The 20134-nt window shown below is 46.3% G+C and overlaps 1 protein-coding gene across 1 annotated transcript in view; it reads right to left on the bottom strand.

Moving 5' to 3' along the window:
* Positions 1-20134, bottom strand: part of LOC142737634 (uncharacterized) — a 134187-nt gene that overhangs the window by 88079 nt on the left and 25974 nt on the right. Inside the window, exon 2 of the mRNA XM_075849710.1 lies at positions 7726-8132. Within this exon, the coding sequence (XP_075705825.1) occupies positions 7726-8132 (407 nt within the window). The remainder of the gene's footprint in view (positions 1-7725; positions 8133-20134) is intronic.

Below are 20134 nucleotides of genomic sequence, written 5' to 3' on the forward strand. Positions count from 1 at the left end.
TACAATTGGAAGGGAGCCGACAGAAATCCTGAAGAGTAGACACGCGCTTGGGGTCTAGTATAGACCCCCTTCAGAAAGATCCGAAAGGCTCCCTGGACATTCATCTTGTCCAACACCATCCCCAGCCATTCCCACTGTATGTTATCAAAAGCTTTCTCTGCGTCTAGCGCTAAGAGTGCCGGCCGGGTACCTGGCCGGGGATCGTGTCGGACTGTTTCTAGTACTGTCAACACCTTACGCAGATTAGTCACTGCTGCCCTGCCCTTTACAAAGCCCACTTGGGATATTCCCACCAATGTCGGTAGATACACGGCCAAACGATTAGCTAAGATTTTTGTAAGTAGTTTCTGGTCTTGGCCTATCAATGATATTGGTCGATAGGACCCCGGGTCCAGAGGGTCCTTCCCCTTTTTGGGAAGCACCTTTATATGCGCTATTTTGGCCTCCATTGGTAGCGTACCGGTCTGTAATAAAATGTTATAATACTCCATCAAGATGGGGCTGATTTCTTCTCTGAGGGACTTAAAAAATTCTCCCGTGAACCCATCCGGCCCAGGGGCCTTCCCGTTAGATAAGGTCCTAATGGTACTCGCTATCTCTCCCACCGTGATTTCTGCGCTCAGCAGATCGTTCTGCTCCTGCGTGAGTCCAGGCAGCTTTACCTTCTCCAAAAATTCCTTTCCTTTTTGGGTGTCGACGGGCGTGTCTGAGTACAGGGCCTGATAATATGTACTCAGTATAGTTTTTATGGTTTTTGGATCCGCTGTAGGAAGTCCGTTGGCGTCTTTAAGGGTTAAAATGTGCGACGGTGTATACCTCCCCTTCGCCAATCGTGCTAGTAATTTGCCCGCTTTATTACCGAAACGCATAAGGTCAGCATCAAATTGAGACCGATAAATGCTTTCTCTTTTGTCTAGCCATTGATCATACTGTCGCTTGGCTTCCCTCCTAGCCTCCCCCAGAGACGCTGATGGAGATTGTAAAAACGCTGTGTATGCGCGCCTTAATCGGTCGCTCGCCGTCTTATACCCTTCGGTGGTTTTACGTTTAAGATTGGCCATAAATTGTATTATTTTCCCGCGAATTACCGCTTTAGCTGTACGCCAGTATAACGACGGGTCCGTACGGTGTGATGCATTATCCCCGTCAAATTCCGTCCACCAGCCCTTTAACTTCTGTACAAAGCCCTCATCCGCCACCAGAAAGGAGGGGAACCGCCAAATAAAATCCAGTCCCTTAGCTACCGCGTCTGCCAAAGTAATTGTGATTGGGGAGTGGTCAGAGATGACCATATCTTATATCGCCACGTCACGTAGCCAGCGGGAGAAAGCGTCGTTCACCAGTAAGTAATCGATGCGCGACCACGACTGATGTACATGAGAAAAATGTGTGTACTACCTCGCATCGGGGTGCAAACTCCTCCAAGCATCTGTGAGGGCCGTGTGTCTCAAAAAATCTGGCAGGATCCTATCCCTCTGTCTCTGCAAAATGGACCCTACACTTCTATCTTCCCTAGCGGACCTTACGGTATTAAGGTCTCTCCCTAGCACCAACAGCTTAGTGCGATCCTGCTGGAGTTGGGTTTCCAATTTACCAAAGAATTCTGCGTTGGCCGCATTAGGCCCATAAACATTATGGATGCTAATAGTTTCCCCTGCATGCTCCATCACTAGATGTATCCAATGACCCTCATCATCACGGTCCTGGGACACCACCGTAAAAGCAACATTTTTGTGCACCAATATTATCACTCCCGCCTTACTGTCTCTTGCGGCCGAGCCAAAAACATGGCCCACCCAAAACTTTTGTAGATATTTAAATTCAGATTCGGTAAGGTGGGTTTCCTGTAACAAGGCTACATCTGGATGTAATCTCTTCATATGTTGTAAGAGTGTGGTCCGTTTCTGTGGGGATCTAAGCCCCTTAACGTTCCATTAAACTGTTTTCATGTTATTGGGCTATGTCTAAGGTGAGCTAAGGTGTCCAAAAGTCGTGACCGAGTCGGGGAGTCAGATCCATCTTTCCCTAAGTGCCATGCATGAACATTTAAAACTCGGCCAAAACCCGGCCTAGGAAACAAAGCTAAAATCCAACTCAAAGCCTTCAGACTTTGTTCAGAAAACATTGAAAAAACGCCTGTGACAAGGGCAGTCATCTTCCTAGTACACATTGACGTCAGAGACTTCACTTTTTTCTGCTGTGCACCAACACGTCCCTCCCTCCCACCCCCTCCCAGACCTGCGTAGCAGAAATTTCCAACCGACCGAGCCACACCAGCCCACCATCCCATCCTTGACCAGCAATCTCTAGCAGCCGATACCCGGTCCGATAGCAACGGGTCAACCCCCCAGTTTCCGCTCCATTCACCATGTAGCATTTAGACCTGATCACTGTTCCACTTCAAGGTTTCCCCGAGCAACAATCCAGAAGCCCCTACTGAGACTTCCCCTCGTATTTGACCTGCAACGGTCTTATCCAATCTCATTAGAGAGACCAGCCTCGTAAAATTCTCGCACGAAGAGCCCCACCCACTAACGAGCATGGACTGCATAACCTTGAAACCAGCTCGAACTCAAACCCCTAGCAGTGTAACTACGTCATTGCATCATTGTAATATTATAACGGCATTATAACAGTAGGGCAGTATATCAGAATGCATACAGTTTGGCATGAAAATATGGTAGTAATAAAAGACTAACGTGTGCAACCATCAAGCCTTATCATTCTCTGCTAATATCTGTAATAACTGTAAACTTATCAGCTTAAGATAATTGCTCTACTGCAATTGCTCTACAGCGTCCTCGGGACCCTCGCATAAGGTATGAGGGTCTAAAAAAACTTTAGTCCTCAATCTTCAATCCGAGCGATCACGCGGTCGTCTCTGCGGCTGCGGAGACGCACCTCTGTTCCTGACTCTTCCTCCGCGTTCTCTGCCAGGTGTGGGCAATAAAGCTTCAGCCCAAGTCCGCTCCATATCCAAGCGACTCCATCCGACTTCTCTTGGCTTGTGGCGTGGGCTGTGGTCTGGAGTGCGTCGCACCTCGTGCAGGGGGCGGCTTCCACACAGCTCTGCCAGCGCTTCCTCCGCATCCTTCGCTGTGGCGAAAGTCTTGATCCGCCCGTTTGCCTAAAACACTCGTAAGATAGCCGGGTACTGTAGGTTAAAGCGCACTTTCGCTTGAAACAGTTTCGTACAGATCTTGCTGAAGGATCGCCTACGTTTCGCAACCTCCGTTGATTAGTCCTCAAAAAGTAGCACTTTCGTGCCCATTATCTCCAAGGGTCGGGATCTACTTCGATATGCCTTCATCAGTGCCACCTTGTCATTATAATCCAACAGCTTAAAGATAACTTGTCTGGGGCGAAGCAAACTACTGCTGTTGTCTGCTGGTGGGAGATTTCTTGGGTCTGGTCCCACCCTGTGTGCCCTCTCCACCCGGCATGGATGTGGAAGACCCAATGCTGCCGGCAATGATCTCTCGCATATACGTTGCAACTCAGAAGGGACCACCGCTTCCTTCAGGCCCACTATTCGTGGGTTACTCCTCCTGGAGCGGTTTTCCAGGTCCTCCACCTTTTCCCCCAACTGCATAGTACTGGATAACACCGTTTTAAGCTTGGACTGCAGGCGCTCATTCTCATCCTCCAGCAGCGATACACGTTGCTCCAATTCGTTAGTCCTGGAGGTTACTTGTGCCAGGTCCGCATGCATGTGGTTGAGCGACTCTTGCACCGTTTTTTCCAGCGCTTTCTGCAGGTCGGGGGCTATGCGCTTAGCCACTTCATGAGCCAATGCTATATAATCCACAGGTGCGTGGTTAGAATAGGTTGTGGGCTCTGCTGGGCTTGGAATCGGTGACTGGGACTGGGGCCATAGCTGCTCCTCATCCTGTGAATACAGCGGGGGAGCAGTGGCGGGAAGCGCCGCCATCTTACCTCCCCTGTCTACTCCCGCGTCTAGATCCTCCATGGCTGGCTTATGTGCGCTCCTGAGGAGGTATCGGTCCATGCAGGCACCCCCGGGTACTTTCCTGTGTGCAGGGCCGGTGTCTGTCCGCCGGTTGTTGTCGCCACCGAAGTGGCTTTTGCAGTTAAGCAGGCTAGTCGGGAGCGGGAGCTCAGTCACACGCGTCCTGCATCGCCAGCGCCGGACCCGGAAGTCATACCATGTTTCTTAAAGAATTACCAATTGTAAATTAAACTTTTGTAGTAAATATTTTTGTATCAGACATTTTAGCACTTGTCCATATCCTTTTAATTATATTTACGTTTTTTTATTTGCTTTGCAGGTGGCGTTTAGACCTACATATAAAAGCACATAAAAGGAGGCTTGTATAAAAAGCAGTTAAACATGATCCTGTATACATGTAAGATATGCTCGACCAGAAATAGGAACTTCTGTTCTGCGTGGAAGCTAGACATTTATTAGGCATATGCTTGATTTGAGAACTCTGTAGTGGCTACCTCTACCTATTCAGGAGGCAGCAATATGCCCATGTAGAGTTGCTCTCTAAATAGAGCACTAAAGGGGCATCTGTCACCTAACAGAGAAAGTGATTATGGAATCTGTTGGATGCATCCATTTAATTTACCCCCCCCCCCACTATTACATGGAGCATACATTTAATTAGTGTTTCCTAAGCTGTTGCAGGCCAATCAGATGTGCAGAGGTGGCTTAAAGAGGCTCTGTCACCAGATTTTGCAACCCCTATCTGCTATTGCAGCAGATAGGCGCTGCAATGTAGATTACAGGAACGTTTTTATTTTTAAAAAACGAGCATTTTTGGCCAAGTTATGACCATTTTCGTATTTATGCAAATGAGGCTTGCAAAAGTACAACTGGGCGTGTTGAAAAGTAAAAGTACAACTGGGCGTGTATTATGTGCGTACATCGGGGCGTGTTTACTACTTTTACTAGCTGGGCGTTCTGATGAGAAGTATCATCCACTTCTCTTCAGAACGCCCAGCTTCTGGCAGTGCAGATCTGTGACGTCACTCACAGGTCCTGCATCGTGTCGGCACCAGAGGCTACAGTTGATTCTGCAGCAGCATCAGCATTTGCAGGTAAGTAGCTACATCGACTTACCTGCAAACGCCGATGCTGCTGCAGAATCATCTGTAGCCTCTGGTGCCGATGTGTCCTCGCTCGTCTGACACGATGCAGGACCTGGGGAAGTGACGTCACAGCGTGATCTTTCGAGAACACGGCTGTGTCTGCACTGCCAGAAGCTGGGCGTTGTGTAGAGAAGTGGATGATACTTCTCATCAGAACGCCCAGCTAGTAAAAGTAGTAAACACGCCCCGATGTATGCACATAATACACGCCCAGTTGTACTTTTACTTTTCAACACGCCCAGTTGTACTTTTGCAAGCCTCATTTGCATAAATACGAAAATGGTCATAACTTGGCCAAAAATGCTCGTTTTTTTAAATAAAAACGTTCCTGTAATCTACATTGCAGCGCCTATCTGCTGCAATAGAAGATAGGGGTTGCAAAATCTGGTGACAGAGCCTCTTTAATATACAAGGGGAGGGCTGTGTGGCACTATATACAAGGGGGGGCTGTATGGCACTTTATACAAGGGGGGGGTCTGTTTGACGCTATCTACTGGGGGTCTGTATGGCACTATCTATAGGGGAGTGTGGTGCTATCTACAGGGGGCTGTGTGTCGCTATATATAAACACAGTGATGTAATGAGGGATTCTTTAACCCCTTCCCTTTTCGTTTTTTCCTCCCCACCTTCCAAAAGCCATAACATCTTTATTTTTCCGTTTATATAGTACTATGAGGGCTTGATTGTTGCGGGACGAGTTGTAGCTTTTCGTAGCACCATTTATTTTGCCATATAATGTACTAGGAAATGGGCAAAAAATTATTTGTGGGGTAGAAAATGAAAAAAACAGCGATTCCTCCATGGTTTTTTGCGCGCTGTTTTTACGGAATTCACTGTGCAATTAAAACAACATGTTAACTTTATTCTGTGGGTCAATACGATTACGGCGATACCAAATATATATAGTCTTTTCTATATTTGACTACTTTTACAAGTAAAAACCTAAATGTAAAAAAAAAAAATATTTTGTGTCGCCAAATTCCGAGAGCCATAACTTTTTTCTTTTTCAGTCGATTAAGTGGTATGAGGGCTTATTTTTTTGTGGGATAAGCTGTCGTTTTTAATAATACAATTTTGGTGTAAATGCGACGGTTTGATCACTTTTTATTTCATTTTTTGTAGATTAGGTGAACAAAAAATAGACATTCTGGCGTTTACAATTTTTTTTACGCCGTTCACCGTGCAGGTTAAATAATGATATATTGTAATAGTTCAGACTTTTACGGACGCGGCGATACCCATTATGTTTATTTATTACATTTTTTACTATGCTCTAGGGGGGAAATGTGAAAAGGTTTTTTTTTTGAACTTTTAATATTTACATTTTTTTTTACACAAAAAAAAAACTTTATCTAACTCATTTTTACTTTTTTTATTAGTACCCCTAGGGGACTTCAACCAGTGATCGTTGGATCACTTGCACGATATACTGCAATACTAATGTATTGCAGTATATCGTGATTCTGACAGGCATCTATTAAGCCGTGACAGATGCAGGGCTTAATAGGTGTACAAAGATGGTGGACCTGGGGGTCTTCATTAGGCCCCCAGGCAGCCACAGCAACCATCGCCCCCCGCGATTGCGTTGCGGGGGGCGCAATGAGCTGTTAGAGGGGGTCGCCCCCTCTTTCTAACGATTTAAACAGAGTACATCCTTAGACTGTCTATGAGTGAGGCACATAGGTTGTCACCTTTGTATCTTATACAAAACGCCTCAGTTCTTATTCGACATTGGACTGAGGGATAATCCTTTGTGTAATCGGTGCAAGGTTTATAATGCGGATCTCTTACATATGATGTGGTCATGCCCAAATCTGGAAACATTCTGGAGGGAGGTGGTGGAGATAGTTAATGGGGCATATTCTGCTAATGTTACAATGACGCCGTATGTGTGTGTGTTAAGTTATGTGAACGATCTAATGGGTTCTGAGGTATTTAAAACTGCTGTAGCTCGTTTGCTATATATGGCAAGGAAATTAATTGCTCAGAAATGGTTGCAGGAGCTTCCTCCTACAAGGGTAGAATATGTTGCCAAAGTGAATTGTCTTGTATCCATGGGAAAACCTATATATTCTAAAAGGGGTACCTTAAAAAAATTTGAGGAGATGTGGGCGTTATGGCTGGATGACTCGGGTCTAGCGTCTGTGGAGCTAATAAGAGATAGGGGGATATTTAGGAACATTGTTGGAGAAATATAGGGATATAGTGAGAAGGTATGAATATGTTACGGTTTATTATAATGATGGTGGATGTCACTACGCCTATGACTGCTGGGTGGTATATATTACTTGACGACATGCCATGCCATTCTTGTGGATTGTGGTTGATTCTTTCCCATGTGTACTAGGTTGGAGGGGACGGGGTGGGGGGGGGGGGGTTGTTATCTGTTAATATGTATTTCTTTTGTACTGCTTGTGCTTTTTTAGACTGGTGTGTGCATGTACTGTGAAAAAACCATGTGAAAACTTTTGTGTTCTAATAAAAAGTTACTTGATTTTAAAAAAAGAAAATAAGTATTTATGTTTGTAAATGTAAATATTATAATTTTCTTCAAATTAATATTTTAAAAATAAATAAATAAAGTAATATAATATAGCTTGATCTACTAACCTTTGAAGGCTGCCCAGTGTAATGCGGTGTCACCTTCCAAGTCACATAAATGTACTTTGGCACCTTTCCCAATAAGATAACAACAAAGGGCTGTGTGTCCATACTGAGCTGCGGTGATTAATGGTGTACACCCTTTCTGATCTTCTACATCTACAGAAACTCCTGCCTTCACAAGTAGGTTAACCACAGCGATGTAACCATTAACTGCAGCCCAGTGAATGGGCCGCTGCCCAGTCTCAGACTGACTTGGAAGATTCACGGGTCCTTTACAGTCCACAAGAAGACCCATCAGCTCTACAGATCCCGCAAGGGCTGCCCAGTGAACTGGCGTGTGTCCTTTTTCATCATAATTTCCCAAAACTGAAGGACCTTCTTCGTCAACTATTTGCTGGCACTTCTTTAGGTCGCTGTAAAAAAAATTGTAAAATGCATAAACTTGACTTCAGATGACATCTGAGAGAGAAAGGCTAAGAACATGGAGCGTGTGAGGCTATACTTTACACAAAAAAGTGATAAGCCAAGTACATTTACTCAAATTGATCAATAAGTAAACAATATATATATATATTAATGTGCAGTTCGAAAACATCCTCTGGGTCTAGGATAACTGACCATTCACATAATAATTACGGATATGTATGTCCCATCAAAAAGATTGGGGACTTGCTTGCTATAGATTTTTTTCTCAGTCTTCTGCAAGAAAATACATGTTCAGCAATATACAAATGATATCTGAAATTATTGGAGCTATTTTTCACAAAGGAGATTATTCCAAAATATTGGAGTGAAATGTATGTCCCTTTACAGCCATTATATGGATACTGAAAAATCAATGGTTAATTTGACACATGTATGACCAAATTGACCGCCTTTTATGAATTCTTACTGATGTGCTAATGACGTAGGTATTTTCAAGTCATGATCTCCAGGGTATTAACCTATAATAAGCAACCTTTATCAAATTTGTTAAGATGCCCATAGATATTCCAACAGAACAACGAATATAAAAAAAAAAGTTATTAGGCAAGATGTAACTTTAATAAGTACAATTTTATCAGTGTTTCTTAATCAAAATGCTATCTCATTAATATTTATTAAGGGTTCTGCCTTTTCTCATCCCTTAGAATACATAATTTAACAGCTTCTACATTCTGATGCCATTTTCTGATGATCAACAGTGAGTGTGACTGGTCAAAGTCCTCACTGGACAAATACAGCCTATTGTCTTGTTCAGATACAGGCTAATCCCCTTAGGGTATATTGACACATCATGGTCATACTGCAATTTTTGCAGTGATTTTATTGAAATTGTGGCAAAGCACTGCGATTTTGTGGACATTTTGAGGAGGTGAGAGCGCACCGGTGTCACAGAGGTAGGACTTGCATCTATCAGGCATTGGATATGCCATGAAAACATGATTACAGTACGAGACAGTTGTCCCGCAGCGAGGCAGGGACTCCTAGCATCGTACATAACTATGATGCCAGGAGACCGGCTCCCTGCAGTGAGTTCGGTCCGGAACTTGCGGCCGAAATACGTTCCGTCCTTTACGGACCGAACATGCTCGTGTGAATCCAGCCTTAAAGGCTAAAATAGGATTCACCACCACATTGGTTGTCACTTTTGAACTGGCAACTGCTGACACACTATCACTTTTACAGCTTATCCTGCTAGTACCGTTTTTCCCCGATAGTAAGACACCCCCGATTGTAAGACGTATCGGGGGTTTCAGGGGGGTCGGCTAATATAAGCCGTACCCCGAAAGTAAGACATATGTCTTACTTTCGGGGAAACACGGGGGTATTGCCGCCTCCTGCCCACTTCCGCGCCGCCCCCCTCTCCATACGTCACCGCGCCGTCCTGTGATGGCGCGGGTACTGAGACTGTACCCACGCGATCAGCGGCAGGAGTACGGCTGTTATACACAGCCTGGCTCCTGCTGCAACTGCCGGAATCGAAGCGCGCGCCGATTCCGGCAGTTTAACCCATTAAATGCCGCTGTCAATAGTGACAGCGGCATTTAATGTGTTTGACAGAGGGGGGAGCTCCCTCTGTCACCCGATCGGCGCCCCCGCAAACAAATCGCGGGTCGCCGTCGGGTTTCCATGACAGCCGGGGGTCTAACAAAGACCCCCAGGTCTGCCTTCAGCATCTGCCTGTTAGGCGATGCCGGAGGCATGACCTAATAGGTTGCCTGTCAGTTTTACACTGACAGGCAATAATACTTCGGTATACTAAGTATACCAAAGCATTATATATGCGATCGGCACATCGCATAGTGAAGTCCCCTGGTGGGACTAAAAAAAAAAATGTAAAACAGTTAAATAAAGTTTGTGAAAAAATAAATAAAAATAATTCGACAATTTTTTTCCAATATAAGACATACCCCGAAAGTAAGACATAGTGGGGCTTTTGGGGATAAAAAGAAAGTAAGACACTGTCTTACTTTCGGGGAAACACGGTAGCAAAGTAGAAGTTTATCATTAGCTGTTAGGACACTACAATAAAAGTAACAACTGATATGGCTGTGAAAAATGGCAACTGTAGAGGAATAGAAAAATCTCCATACCTCTTTGAATCCTAATGAACAAACTTTGGTTAACTTGTTTTTCTAATATATGGCTATTTATAAGTCTATGGATACTGCCATAAAGCCCCCTAGTGTCTTCTGTTGCGGGAAACACAAGTCTAAAGACCTATTTACACTTGCCAATTATCATTACACTTCACTTTTTTTTTTAAAATCTGTTTTTATTTATTTCTCACAAGTTTGCGACAGAGACATAAAACATCCAAAGAAGTAGTAGGACAACAGCACACGTCTTCAAATCATCAAAGTGGTTTTATTGTCTTGTGGATGTCTTGACAATAAAACCACTTTGATGATTTGAAGACGTGTGCTGTTGTCCTACTACTTCTTTGGATATACATCGTGCTGGAGTGGGTTTGCCTGGCTTGACAGCGTGCACCGCACCATACTCGGGACTAGTGCTGCTTCAAAAATTTCCTTTTCAGAGACATAAAACATATCACAACTCAATGATATACATTGGTAATATGTGAGCACCAAGGAAGATCATACGGATAGAAAGAATAAGATGAGAAAGAAAGAACCAGAAAGGGGAAGGAAAAAGGGAGGAAGAAAAAGGGTATAGGGGGCTTATCCTCAGTATCCACCCCATAAGCGGACGTCTCATAGGAAAAATAAGTACATTTAGTTACATTTTCTTAGGACAGCAGAGCGATATACTCCGAAGAATTCTCAAAGCTTACCCAGGTTGACCAGACACGCATAAACTTATCATGAATGTGCCACAAGGAGGCCGTAAGCTCCTTCATGCGTTTCACTTCTTGGATCTTCTGAAACCAAAGGCGCATCGTGGGATGCTCGACCTGTTTCCACATAGCCAGAATGCATGCACGGCCGTGTTGATCAGATGTCGCACTACTGACTTCTTGTATGTGGAGATCGGGATGTCACACAGATGAAGCAGGAAGAAGCCCGGGGATCTGGGCAACGTATAGTCAGTAAACCTAGAAGCTGCATTCCAAACCTTATCCCAAAAAGCTGTTAATCGCCGACAATCCCAAAAGGTATGTAAAAGATCACCTATCCCCACATCGCATCTCCAACACAATGGGGACACCACAGGGTAAAATTTGTGAAGTCTGGAAGGGACCGTGTACCACCTCGAATCTTATATCCTGCTTTCTGAATTCTACTCGATATGGAAGATTGATGAGTCATGGTATACAACCGAGTACGCACATCCGCTGTAATAGTTATGTCAAGATCTGTCGCCCATTTAGCCAAATATGATGGATGCGAGTCTGCCAATGGGGAATTTAACAAACTATACGTTACCGAAAGGGTGTGGCGCAGAGGACCCGACGTTGTACATATAGTTTCAAAGGCTGTTAGCTCACAGGAAAATTCGGTTGCGGGGGGGAGAGATAAAAGAAAGTGACGTAATTGGGAAGCCTGCCAAAACGGGAGGTGTCCCGGGTCCGCACTGTCAGTTAGTTGAGATGACGTCTTTCAACTGTCATTAATAATATAATAACGGGCCTGGGTCTCCCTAGCTAGACGTTTGTGAGGGAACGGACCAGGTTCACAACTCGGCTGAAAAGAGGGATTGTCCAATATGGGGTATAATGGTGACGGGGAAGGGGAGATACGGGTATGGTTTAATGCAAGTGTCACAACTCGAAGGGTAGGACCGATAAGGGAATGAGATCTCACAGATGGTGGGATCTAATCCAACAACCATGGGGCCGCAGAAAGAGGAAGGGATAAGAAGGATTGTTCCAACTTGACACATGGTTTGGATTTGCCATATCAAATACATAGAATATGGGGGAAGGTAAAAGATCTTTTGGGAATTCAAGGACATACACAATCTACTATGCGTGCTAAATGTGCCGCCTGGTAGTAGTGATGAATATCAGGCAACCCAAACCGCCATCAAACCTCGGGCGTATCAGAGTCCTACTTGCAATGCGTGATGGTTTGTTCGACCAAATAAACGTAAAGGTAATGTGTCGCTAGAAAAAATATATTTTTTTTTTAGTTAAACAGTTAGTGTATAGGTGATTAGACATTGTTCTAATTTTTTTATTTTTTTCACGAGTCAGGAAATATTATAAATTAGATTCTAATTTATAATATTTCCCAGCGCTGGTCGCTAGATGGAGCAATTCCCAAAATTGCAGCATTGCATGTGGTAAAGCAACCACATTGCTTTATGCTGCAAAATTTGAGAAAACTCACTCGCTCTAGTGAGCTCTCAGAACCCCCCCCTCCTTTATCCTGGCTAGTGCCGGGAGAAACGAGGGGATTGAACGGTCAAACCTCCTACACTGTGTGTCGCCATTTTTTGAGCTAACACACAGTGTAGTAGGTTAACATACAGTAGTAAACACACACTAAAACACGAACATACATAGAAATAACTTACCTGCTCCTGCCGCCACCGCTCCCTCCGGTCCGTCCGCTCCGTCTGCTACCGCCGCTCCAAGTGCACAAGTCCGGAAGCCGCGACCGGAAGTAGTAATCTTACTGTCCGGCCGCGACTTCCGGTCCACAGGAAAATGGCACCGGACGTGGCACAGTTCAACTTGGACTGTGTGGGAGCGGCGCATGTGCCGTTCCCACAAAGACGGCGTACAGCATAGTGGATGGAACGGGCCCCGTTACATGCGTAAAGGTGGGAGGGCCGATTCGCGAGACGTATGCCTAGGTATTTAATGGAGCTAGGCGCCCACTTGAAAGGGAAGAAATCCGCCATGGCTGCCACTAATTGGGACGGGAGGGATACATTGAGAGTGTCTGACTTTTGGAAGTTTATTTTAAAATTGGACAGCGATGCAAACGACCGAAATTCAGCCATCAGATTAGGCACCGAGATGCGGGGACGTGAGAGGAAAAAGAGTAAGTCATCCGCATATGCCGCTACTTTGTGAGTCGTATCCCCAACCTGTACACCCGAAACATCTGGGTTATTACGGACCTGACATAGGAAGGGTTCCAAACACAGAGTGAAAATCAGAGGAGGGAGCGGGCAACCCTGGTGGGTTCTGTTAGAAATGGGGAAGGAGGAGGAATTATGACCGTTGACCTTCACCGATGCCGAAGGGGAGGAGTATAGACTCAAAATCCAACTGAGCATACCCTGGCCCAGACCTATATAAGATAAAGTCTCTTGGAGAAACGACCAGTCAATCCGGTCGAACGCTTTATTTCAGATAGGAATGGCGTGATTCGCGTAGCTAATATCTTTGAGAAAAGTTTTAAATCTAAATTTAGAAGGGAAATGGGGAGGTAACTACTGCAGAGGAAAGGGTCTTTATCCTCCTTAGGGATTACTGTTATGTGGGCTGTTAATGTGTCTGTAGGCAGCGATCCACCTTCCGGAATAGAATTAAGGGCCGCCATTTTTTTTTTATAGTAGGCCAAAGTAAGACCATCAGGGCCTGGGGCCTTACCAGTAGGGGATGTTTTTAGGGCTTCAAGAAATTAATCTTCTGAAATCAGGGCGTTTAGAGCCATCACCGCCTCCTGCAGAATCTGGCCTAATCCCGAGTACTAAATGTATGACCTGATGGCGTCGCGTCTAGAACTGGGGAGGGGAATGCCCGCAGTGTCCCGCAGGTTGTACAACTTTAAATAGTAGGAACAGAAGGATTCTGCAATTTGTTCCGGCGAGTGTACCTTCGTGCCCCCCGGCGTGGTATTGAATGTAACGAACGTGCGCGTCCTCTGCAGGCGTAATGCACGTGCTAGCGTGCGACTCGGCTTGTTGCCAAATTCATAATAGTGTCTATGGCATTTAGTGAGGGAGGCTTTGGCAGCTGAGAGCGCCAGAGTACGTAATTTATCCCGTAATCTTATCAGTTCTGCTCCCGAGCCCGGATCTAATAACCGTTTATGTGCGAGTTCCAAGGCGTGTATTTTCCCCACTAGCTCTGTAAAGACTGCAGAGCGTTCCTTTTTGAGTCTGGAGCCAATCCGTATGAGAACTCCTCTCATAATGCATTTCTGTGCTTCCCAGACTGAAAGAGGATTAGGGTATGTGCACACACACTAATTACGTCCGTAATTGACGGACGTATTTCGACGGCAAGTACCCGACCGAACACAGTGCAGGGAGCCGGGCTCCTAGCATCATAGTTATGTACGACGCTAGGAGTCCCTGCCTCGCTGCAGGACAACTGTCCCGTACTGCAATCATGTTTTCAGTACGTGACAGTGGTCCTGCAGCGAGTCAGGGACTCCTAGCATCGTACATAACTATGATGCTAGGAGCCCGGCTCCCTGCACTGTGTTCGGTCCGGGACTTGCGGCCGAAATACGTCCGTCAATTACGGACGTAATTAGTGTGTGTGCACATACCCTCAGAGTCTGCCGTAGCGTTGGTGTCAAAGTAAAAGCGGAGCTCAGACGTCACTTCCTCCAAGACCGCTGGATCTTGCAGCAAAGAGTCGTTCAGACGCCACTGCCACGGAGTAGAGTGTAAGGAGGGAAGGGCCAAGGTTAAAGTGATCATGGCATGATCCAAAAACGATATACAATCTATAGAGGAAAGAAGGAAAGAAGAGGAAAGAAGTGTAAGCTGGGAATGTTGGAGCAGAAAGTAGTCTATGCGTGAGTACATATTGTGCGGGTGCGAGAAAAATGTGTAGTCCCTATCATTTGGGTGGAGTATGTGCCAGGGATCTATTAGTTGATGTGCGTGGAGCGAACGTGCAGGCGACGAGTGAAAGATCTAGCGATGGCCGGCTGGTCTGATGTGGTGTCTAGCCTGGGGTCCATGGGCATATTAAAGTCCCCCCAGAACCAACGTCCCCTCCGCAAATTCATCTAGTACATTAAGGGCCTCTTCCAATAGTGTCAGTTGACCAGAGTTAGGGAGGTACAGGTTAGCAAAGGTCATGGTGCAATCTTCGATCTTACCTTTTATAAACAAATATCGTCCCGCGTCAACTGTGCGACACCCCAAACACTTCCAAGGTACAGAGTTCGCCACAAGGATGGATACAAGGGAAATGTGTCTCCTGTAAGAAGGCTATCTGAGCCCTTTTTTTCCAGAGGAGACACAACAGAGAAGATCTCTTTTCCGGTACATTCAGACCCTGTAGATTTAGTGAGACAATAGTTAGATTAGACATGATGCAGCAGGTGTTACGACCCTGAGGATAGTGAGTGGAGAATGGGGGGGGGGGGAGAGAGGATCAGGAAAGGGGATAAGAGGCGAAAGGTACAGAGAAGTGGAAAGAGTAGAGAGAAAAATAAGAGCCCAAAGACTCCAAGGGACAACTGCGATTTGCACAACCCAAAAACAGGAAGAGCAAAGCCACAGGTCTATAAGTGGAGTCGAAGAAAGGCACAGCAACATAAGAAGTCCGGAGCACACGGACAACAGAATGCATAGATCATGTTAGGCAACACCGCATTGAAAATCAGAAAACAGTGACCGAAATAAAACCTAAGGGGGCAAAAACATATGTCCCCTCCAATATGAAGTAACATAGAGAACATGGCCCCCAACTCCCGCTAGTCCAAAAGTCTCATCGCCTCTCAAAATACAATGGCGAGAGGGAAAGTCAGCCCAGAGGAAACCGTTCAGTGGCATTAGATGAAACAGACCTCCAGGAATCTAATAATGGACACCTTCAACTCTGAAGAAAGGAGCCAAGTGGCTGGTAGGAAAAAGGCCAGCCAGTCCCGTCAGACACCGTTTCCACTGTGAGAACTGCGGACCGGGCGCATGGATCCTTCCTCACGAAGCTCTGCCCTTTGCAGACGCTCCCCCATTTCTCTTCTGGGTGGTAATGGAGGGGGGGTAGGGTCCAATCCGGGACCGGGATCACCTCGGATTCCAGGAATCGGAAGGCATCCGGAAGATCTAATTGAGTTTTAACGGCAAAGGTATGACCAGCCTTTTGTAGAATTATATGAAAAGGGTGACCCCAACGATATGAGGCTCCTGCCCGTTTGGTGGCTTCCAATAGAGGTTTAACAATACGTCTCATATAGAATGTTAGTCGAGACACATCAGGCAGAATCAGGACGTCAGCTCCGTAGTAAGGAACCGGACCGCGGTCCCAAGCATTACGCAAAATGTCCTCCTTTTTCCTTTAGAAATGGACCCTACATATCACATCTCTAGGACGGTCTAGATCTCTGATTTTAGGACCCGTAGAGCGGTGCACCCTGTCCAATTCCAAGGGTGTCCCTGGTGCACGGTCTAGCAGTTTATTAAAGATGGTGGACACCACCTTGTGCAAGTCCTCTGGAGGCACTGATATGACACAAAAGTTTGTGGCTCTCTAGTTGGGTGACTCATTCATCCAGCGAGCGTACAGACTGGGAGACCTCCTGTAGTGCTTTGGCCTGCTTCTCCTCTAAATGTGACATGTGCGCAACCATGTCGGCCCGCGTGGGGAAAGCTCTCACCATCTCCCAGAGCCCGGTGAGGGTACGATCCGCCTGTGTACCCAAATCTGACTGCCCCACGGAGGACACAGCAGACGAGGGTGATACCGGCTGAAGAACAGCTGGAAAGTCATGCGACAGCTCAGTCAGGACGCACGTGGCCGGAGCAGTGGGGGACGCCATTACAGCTGCAGGCAAGCGGCCGTCTTTCTTCCGCTGCTGAGATGGCACAGGTTGCAGGAAACGGGCCAGAGATGGTTCACTGGATGCTCTGGGTGTGCCTGATTTGGATTTGCCTCCTTGGGCAGGTAAGTGATGGGTTATTGCCTTGGTTAGCTGTGGATGTCCGAAGCTCCTGGAAATTTCTGGCTCACGCTGCCATGCCCAAGCCACGCCCTCATACTTCACTTTTTTCCGATCAATCGGAATGATTATTGGCTGGTGTGAATGGAGAAAGTCAACAATAAACTATAAGGTTATGTTCCCACATCGCTATTTGTTGCAGACTTTGGTGCAGATTTTTTTTATCCAAAGCCAGAAGTGGATCCAGGAGGAAGGAGAAGTATAAGCTATCTGTTACCTATTCTGTAGTGAATTAACAGCTTAATTTTGGGTATCTCTATAATATTCTAGCAGCTTATTTAAAACACACATAGGTGGAGATTCCCTTTAACATTTAGGCCCCATGCACACAAACTTTTTTTTTCGGCCGCAATTCACCCGCAACTCTGCGGGTGAATTGTGGTCCCATTCATTTCTATGGGCCCATGTATACGACCCTGGTTTCCACAGTCCGTATTTTGCGGTCCAGGCTCATTGAAATGAATGCACACTGCCATGTGCGATTTGCGGGCGTCCGAGCCGCACATCAGGGGCCGTGCACACCATTACGGTCGTGTGAATGAGCTCTAACACCTTATGCACACGACCGGTGGGCGTCTCAGTGCTCAGACCCCCACCGGTCAAAACTTTTTGTAAGTTTTCTGAAATTTTAGTTACCCTTTGAAATAAAAGTCTCAATACATGGGGGGCGTGGCTTAGCAGCGCATGTGAGTGGAGGCATAAACCGGAGCTCCCGCTGCCGATATCCTGCAGAATCATCCTAAGACTCACTTCTTCTACCGGAGACATACCTGAGGAGAGAGGGGAAGCTGTGGGGATCAGGGAGACATAGTTCTGGACGCATCGGAAGCTGTGATCACCCGGTCCAGGAGATCCAAGACGGCCGAGGACGGTGAGCTGGGGGCGCAAGATGGCGCTGACATGTGCTCCTATGCAGTGAGCAGGGAGGTGAGAGGGGCGGTGGCATCGCGGCTGGAACGCTTTGCCAGAAGAACCCCTGTGAAAGGCGATAAGAGAGAAAGGATGGCGGATGGAGGGAAGGAGCAGGCTGGCCGGTCCGGATCCAGATTTGAACCGCTGCGAGCGCAAATGGAGGCAGAGGAGGAAGAAAATGGGGAGACTGTTACAGATGACTCAGGAGGAGGATTGCATCGAGGCGTACAGACCCTGGACAAACCGGGCCCAACGCTGGCAGATGTTTTTTCGGCGGTAAGCCTGAGCAATAGCACGCTAGCTAAACTTACCTGCCAGGTGGGGGGAATTAAGGAAGATTTGTCCATAATACGGCATGATCTTCAAAAAGTGTCGGAACGCACGACAGCGGTGGAGGGTCGAGTCAGCGAATTAGAAGACAGTATACTGCCTATGAGAAGAGACGTGAATGCTGTGGCGGTGGATGTTACGTATCTTTTATCAAAAACCGATGACCTGGAGAACCGCTTGCGTCGAAACAATGTCAGGATGGTGGGCATCCCTGAAAAAGTTGAGGGGTCCAATCCAGATGCTTTCTTTGAAAAATGGCTATTGGAGGTTTTTGGCAAGGAATCGCTAACCCCATTGTTTGCGGTGGAAAGAGCCCATAGAGTGCCAACACGACCGGGCCCACCTGGGAGGCCTCCGAGACCGGTGCTAGTGAAATTGCTTCATTATAAGGACAGAGATCTGATTCTTCGGCAGGCCCGAGAAAGGCAAGATATAAGAGTGAACGGGGTGAAAGTGTCGTTCTATCCGGATTTCTCTGCGGAGATACAGAAACGAAGGATGCAATTCCTGGACATTAAAAGACGACTGAGGAATCTTCGAGTTCAGTACTCCATGTTGTATCCGGCTAAGCTCCGAGTGGCGGCATTAGGATCCGTACAGTTCTTTGAAAATCCGAAAGATGCGTTACGGTGGCTGGATAGTCACGAGGCTCGCCTACGACATGATCCAGAGGAAGCGGCGGCGTGATCAACAAATGGATGGATGAAGTCGGGACTCTGCTATGGTGGAAGGAAGATGACTTGCGCAAGAATATAAGGCATTATTTTCTGCATTTATATGTTGATTTTTGTTAAGATGATATCTATATCTCATAGTTGGCGGGAGGAGAGGAAAGATGCTGTCAGTTTAAAGGCAGAATTGAATATAGGAGTCATAAAAATGCTACTTGTTTATTGAGGAGAAGGTGGCGGGAGGTTCTTGGTTTTGGAGGTTAAATTGTGGAAACAGATGGATTTCTACAATGTGAAAGGGAAGCTGTGGGGTCATAGTGGTGAAGTTTTCTTCACCAGCCCGGGCCCTCTGAGGAGGGTAGGTTTATGGAAAGTTGAGTGGGAGGGGGTGGTGGGATGTTTGGGAGAGGAAGGGAGTTTGAAACGCAGTACGCTCTGATTGTCATTGGGAGTAATGGAAATAGCCACGGTAAAATGCAAAAAAGATTCAGATGGGGGGTAGGGTAAATCTTCTGTCCTGGAATGTGAGAGGTATGGGGGAGGTAACGAAAAGGCGAGCTATCTTTGAATACCTGAAAGGACAGTCTGCTGGAGTGATGGGTTTGCAGGAAACTCATCTTACTACTGACACGGTGCAACAAGCGCATAGGGTTTGGATTCGACATAGTTTCCATTCCTTTCATTCTACATACTCAAGGGGGGTTAGCCTCCTGGTCCATAGGGATGTGCCTTTTAGCTGTATAGATTCCTTTAAAGATAGGGCAGGTAGATATGTTGGGGTGCACTGTAAATTGTTTAACTGGGAATGTATAATTGTGGTGTTATATGTGCCTCCCCCGTACTCTGTAGGTCCGATGAGAGAGGTGCTGGAGAAACTGGCTGGGTGGCCTATGATACCGACTATATTGATGGGAGATTTCAACAACATAATGAACAAAGGGTGGGATAAATTTCCAAAAGGGGGAGGGGTGGGGGATACTGGCCTGACGAGATTCGGACAGTACATGATGGAGGCTGGGTTTACAGATATTTGGCGGGCAAAATGGCCCTCTGTTACGCAATATTCGTGTGTATCATCTACATATGGATCATTATCACGAATAGACCTAATGTTTAATAATGGAATGGGGATGGAATGTGTGGAAGGGGTGGAATACTTACCACGAGCACTGTCTGATCATTCCCCAATGTTACTTA

The sequence above is a fragment of the Rhinoderma darwinii genome, chromosome 1 (genome assembly GCF_050947455.1).
Source record: "Rhinoderma darwinii isolate aRhiDar2 chromosome 1, aRhiDar2.hap1, whole genome shotgun sequence".
NCBI lineage: Eukaryota > Metazoa > Chordata > Amphibia > Anura > Rhinodermatidae > Rhinoderma > Rhinoderma darwinii.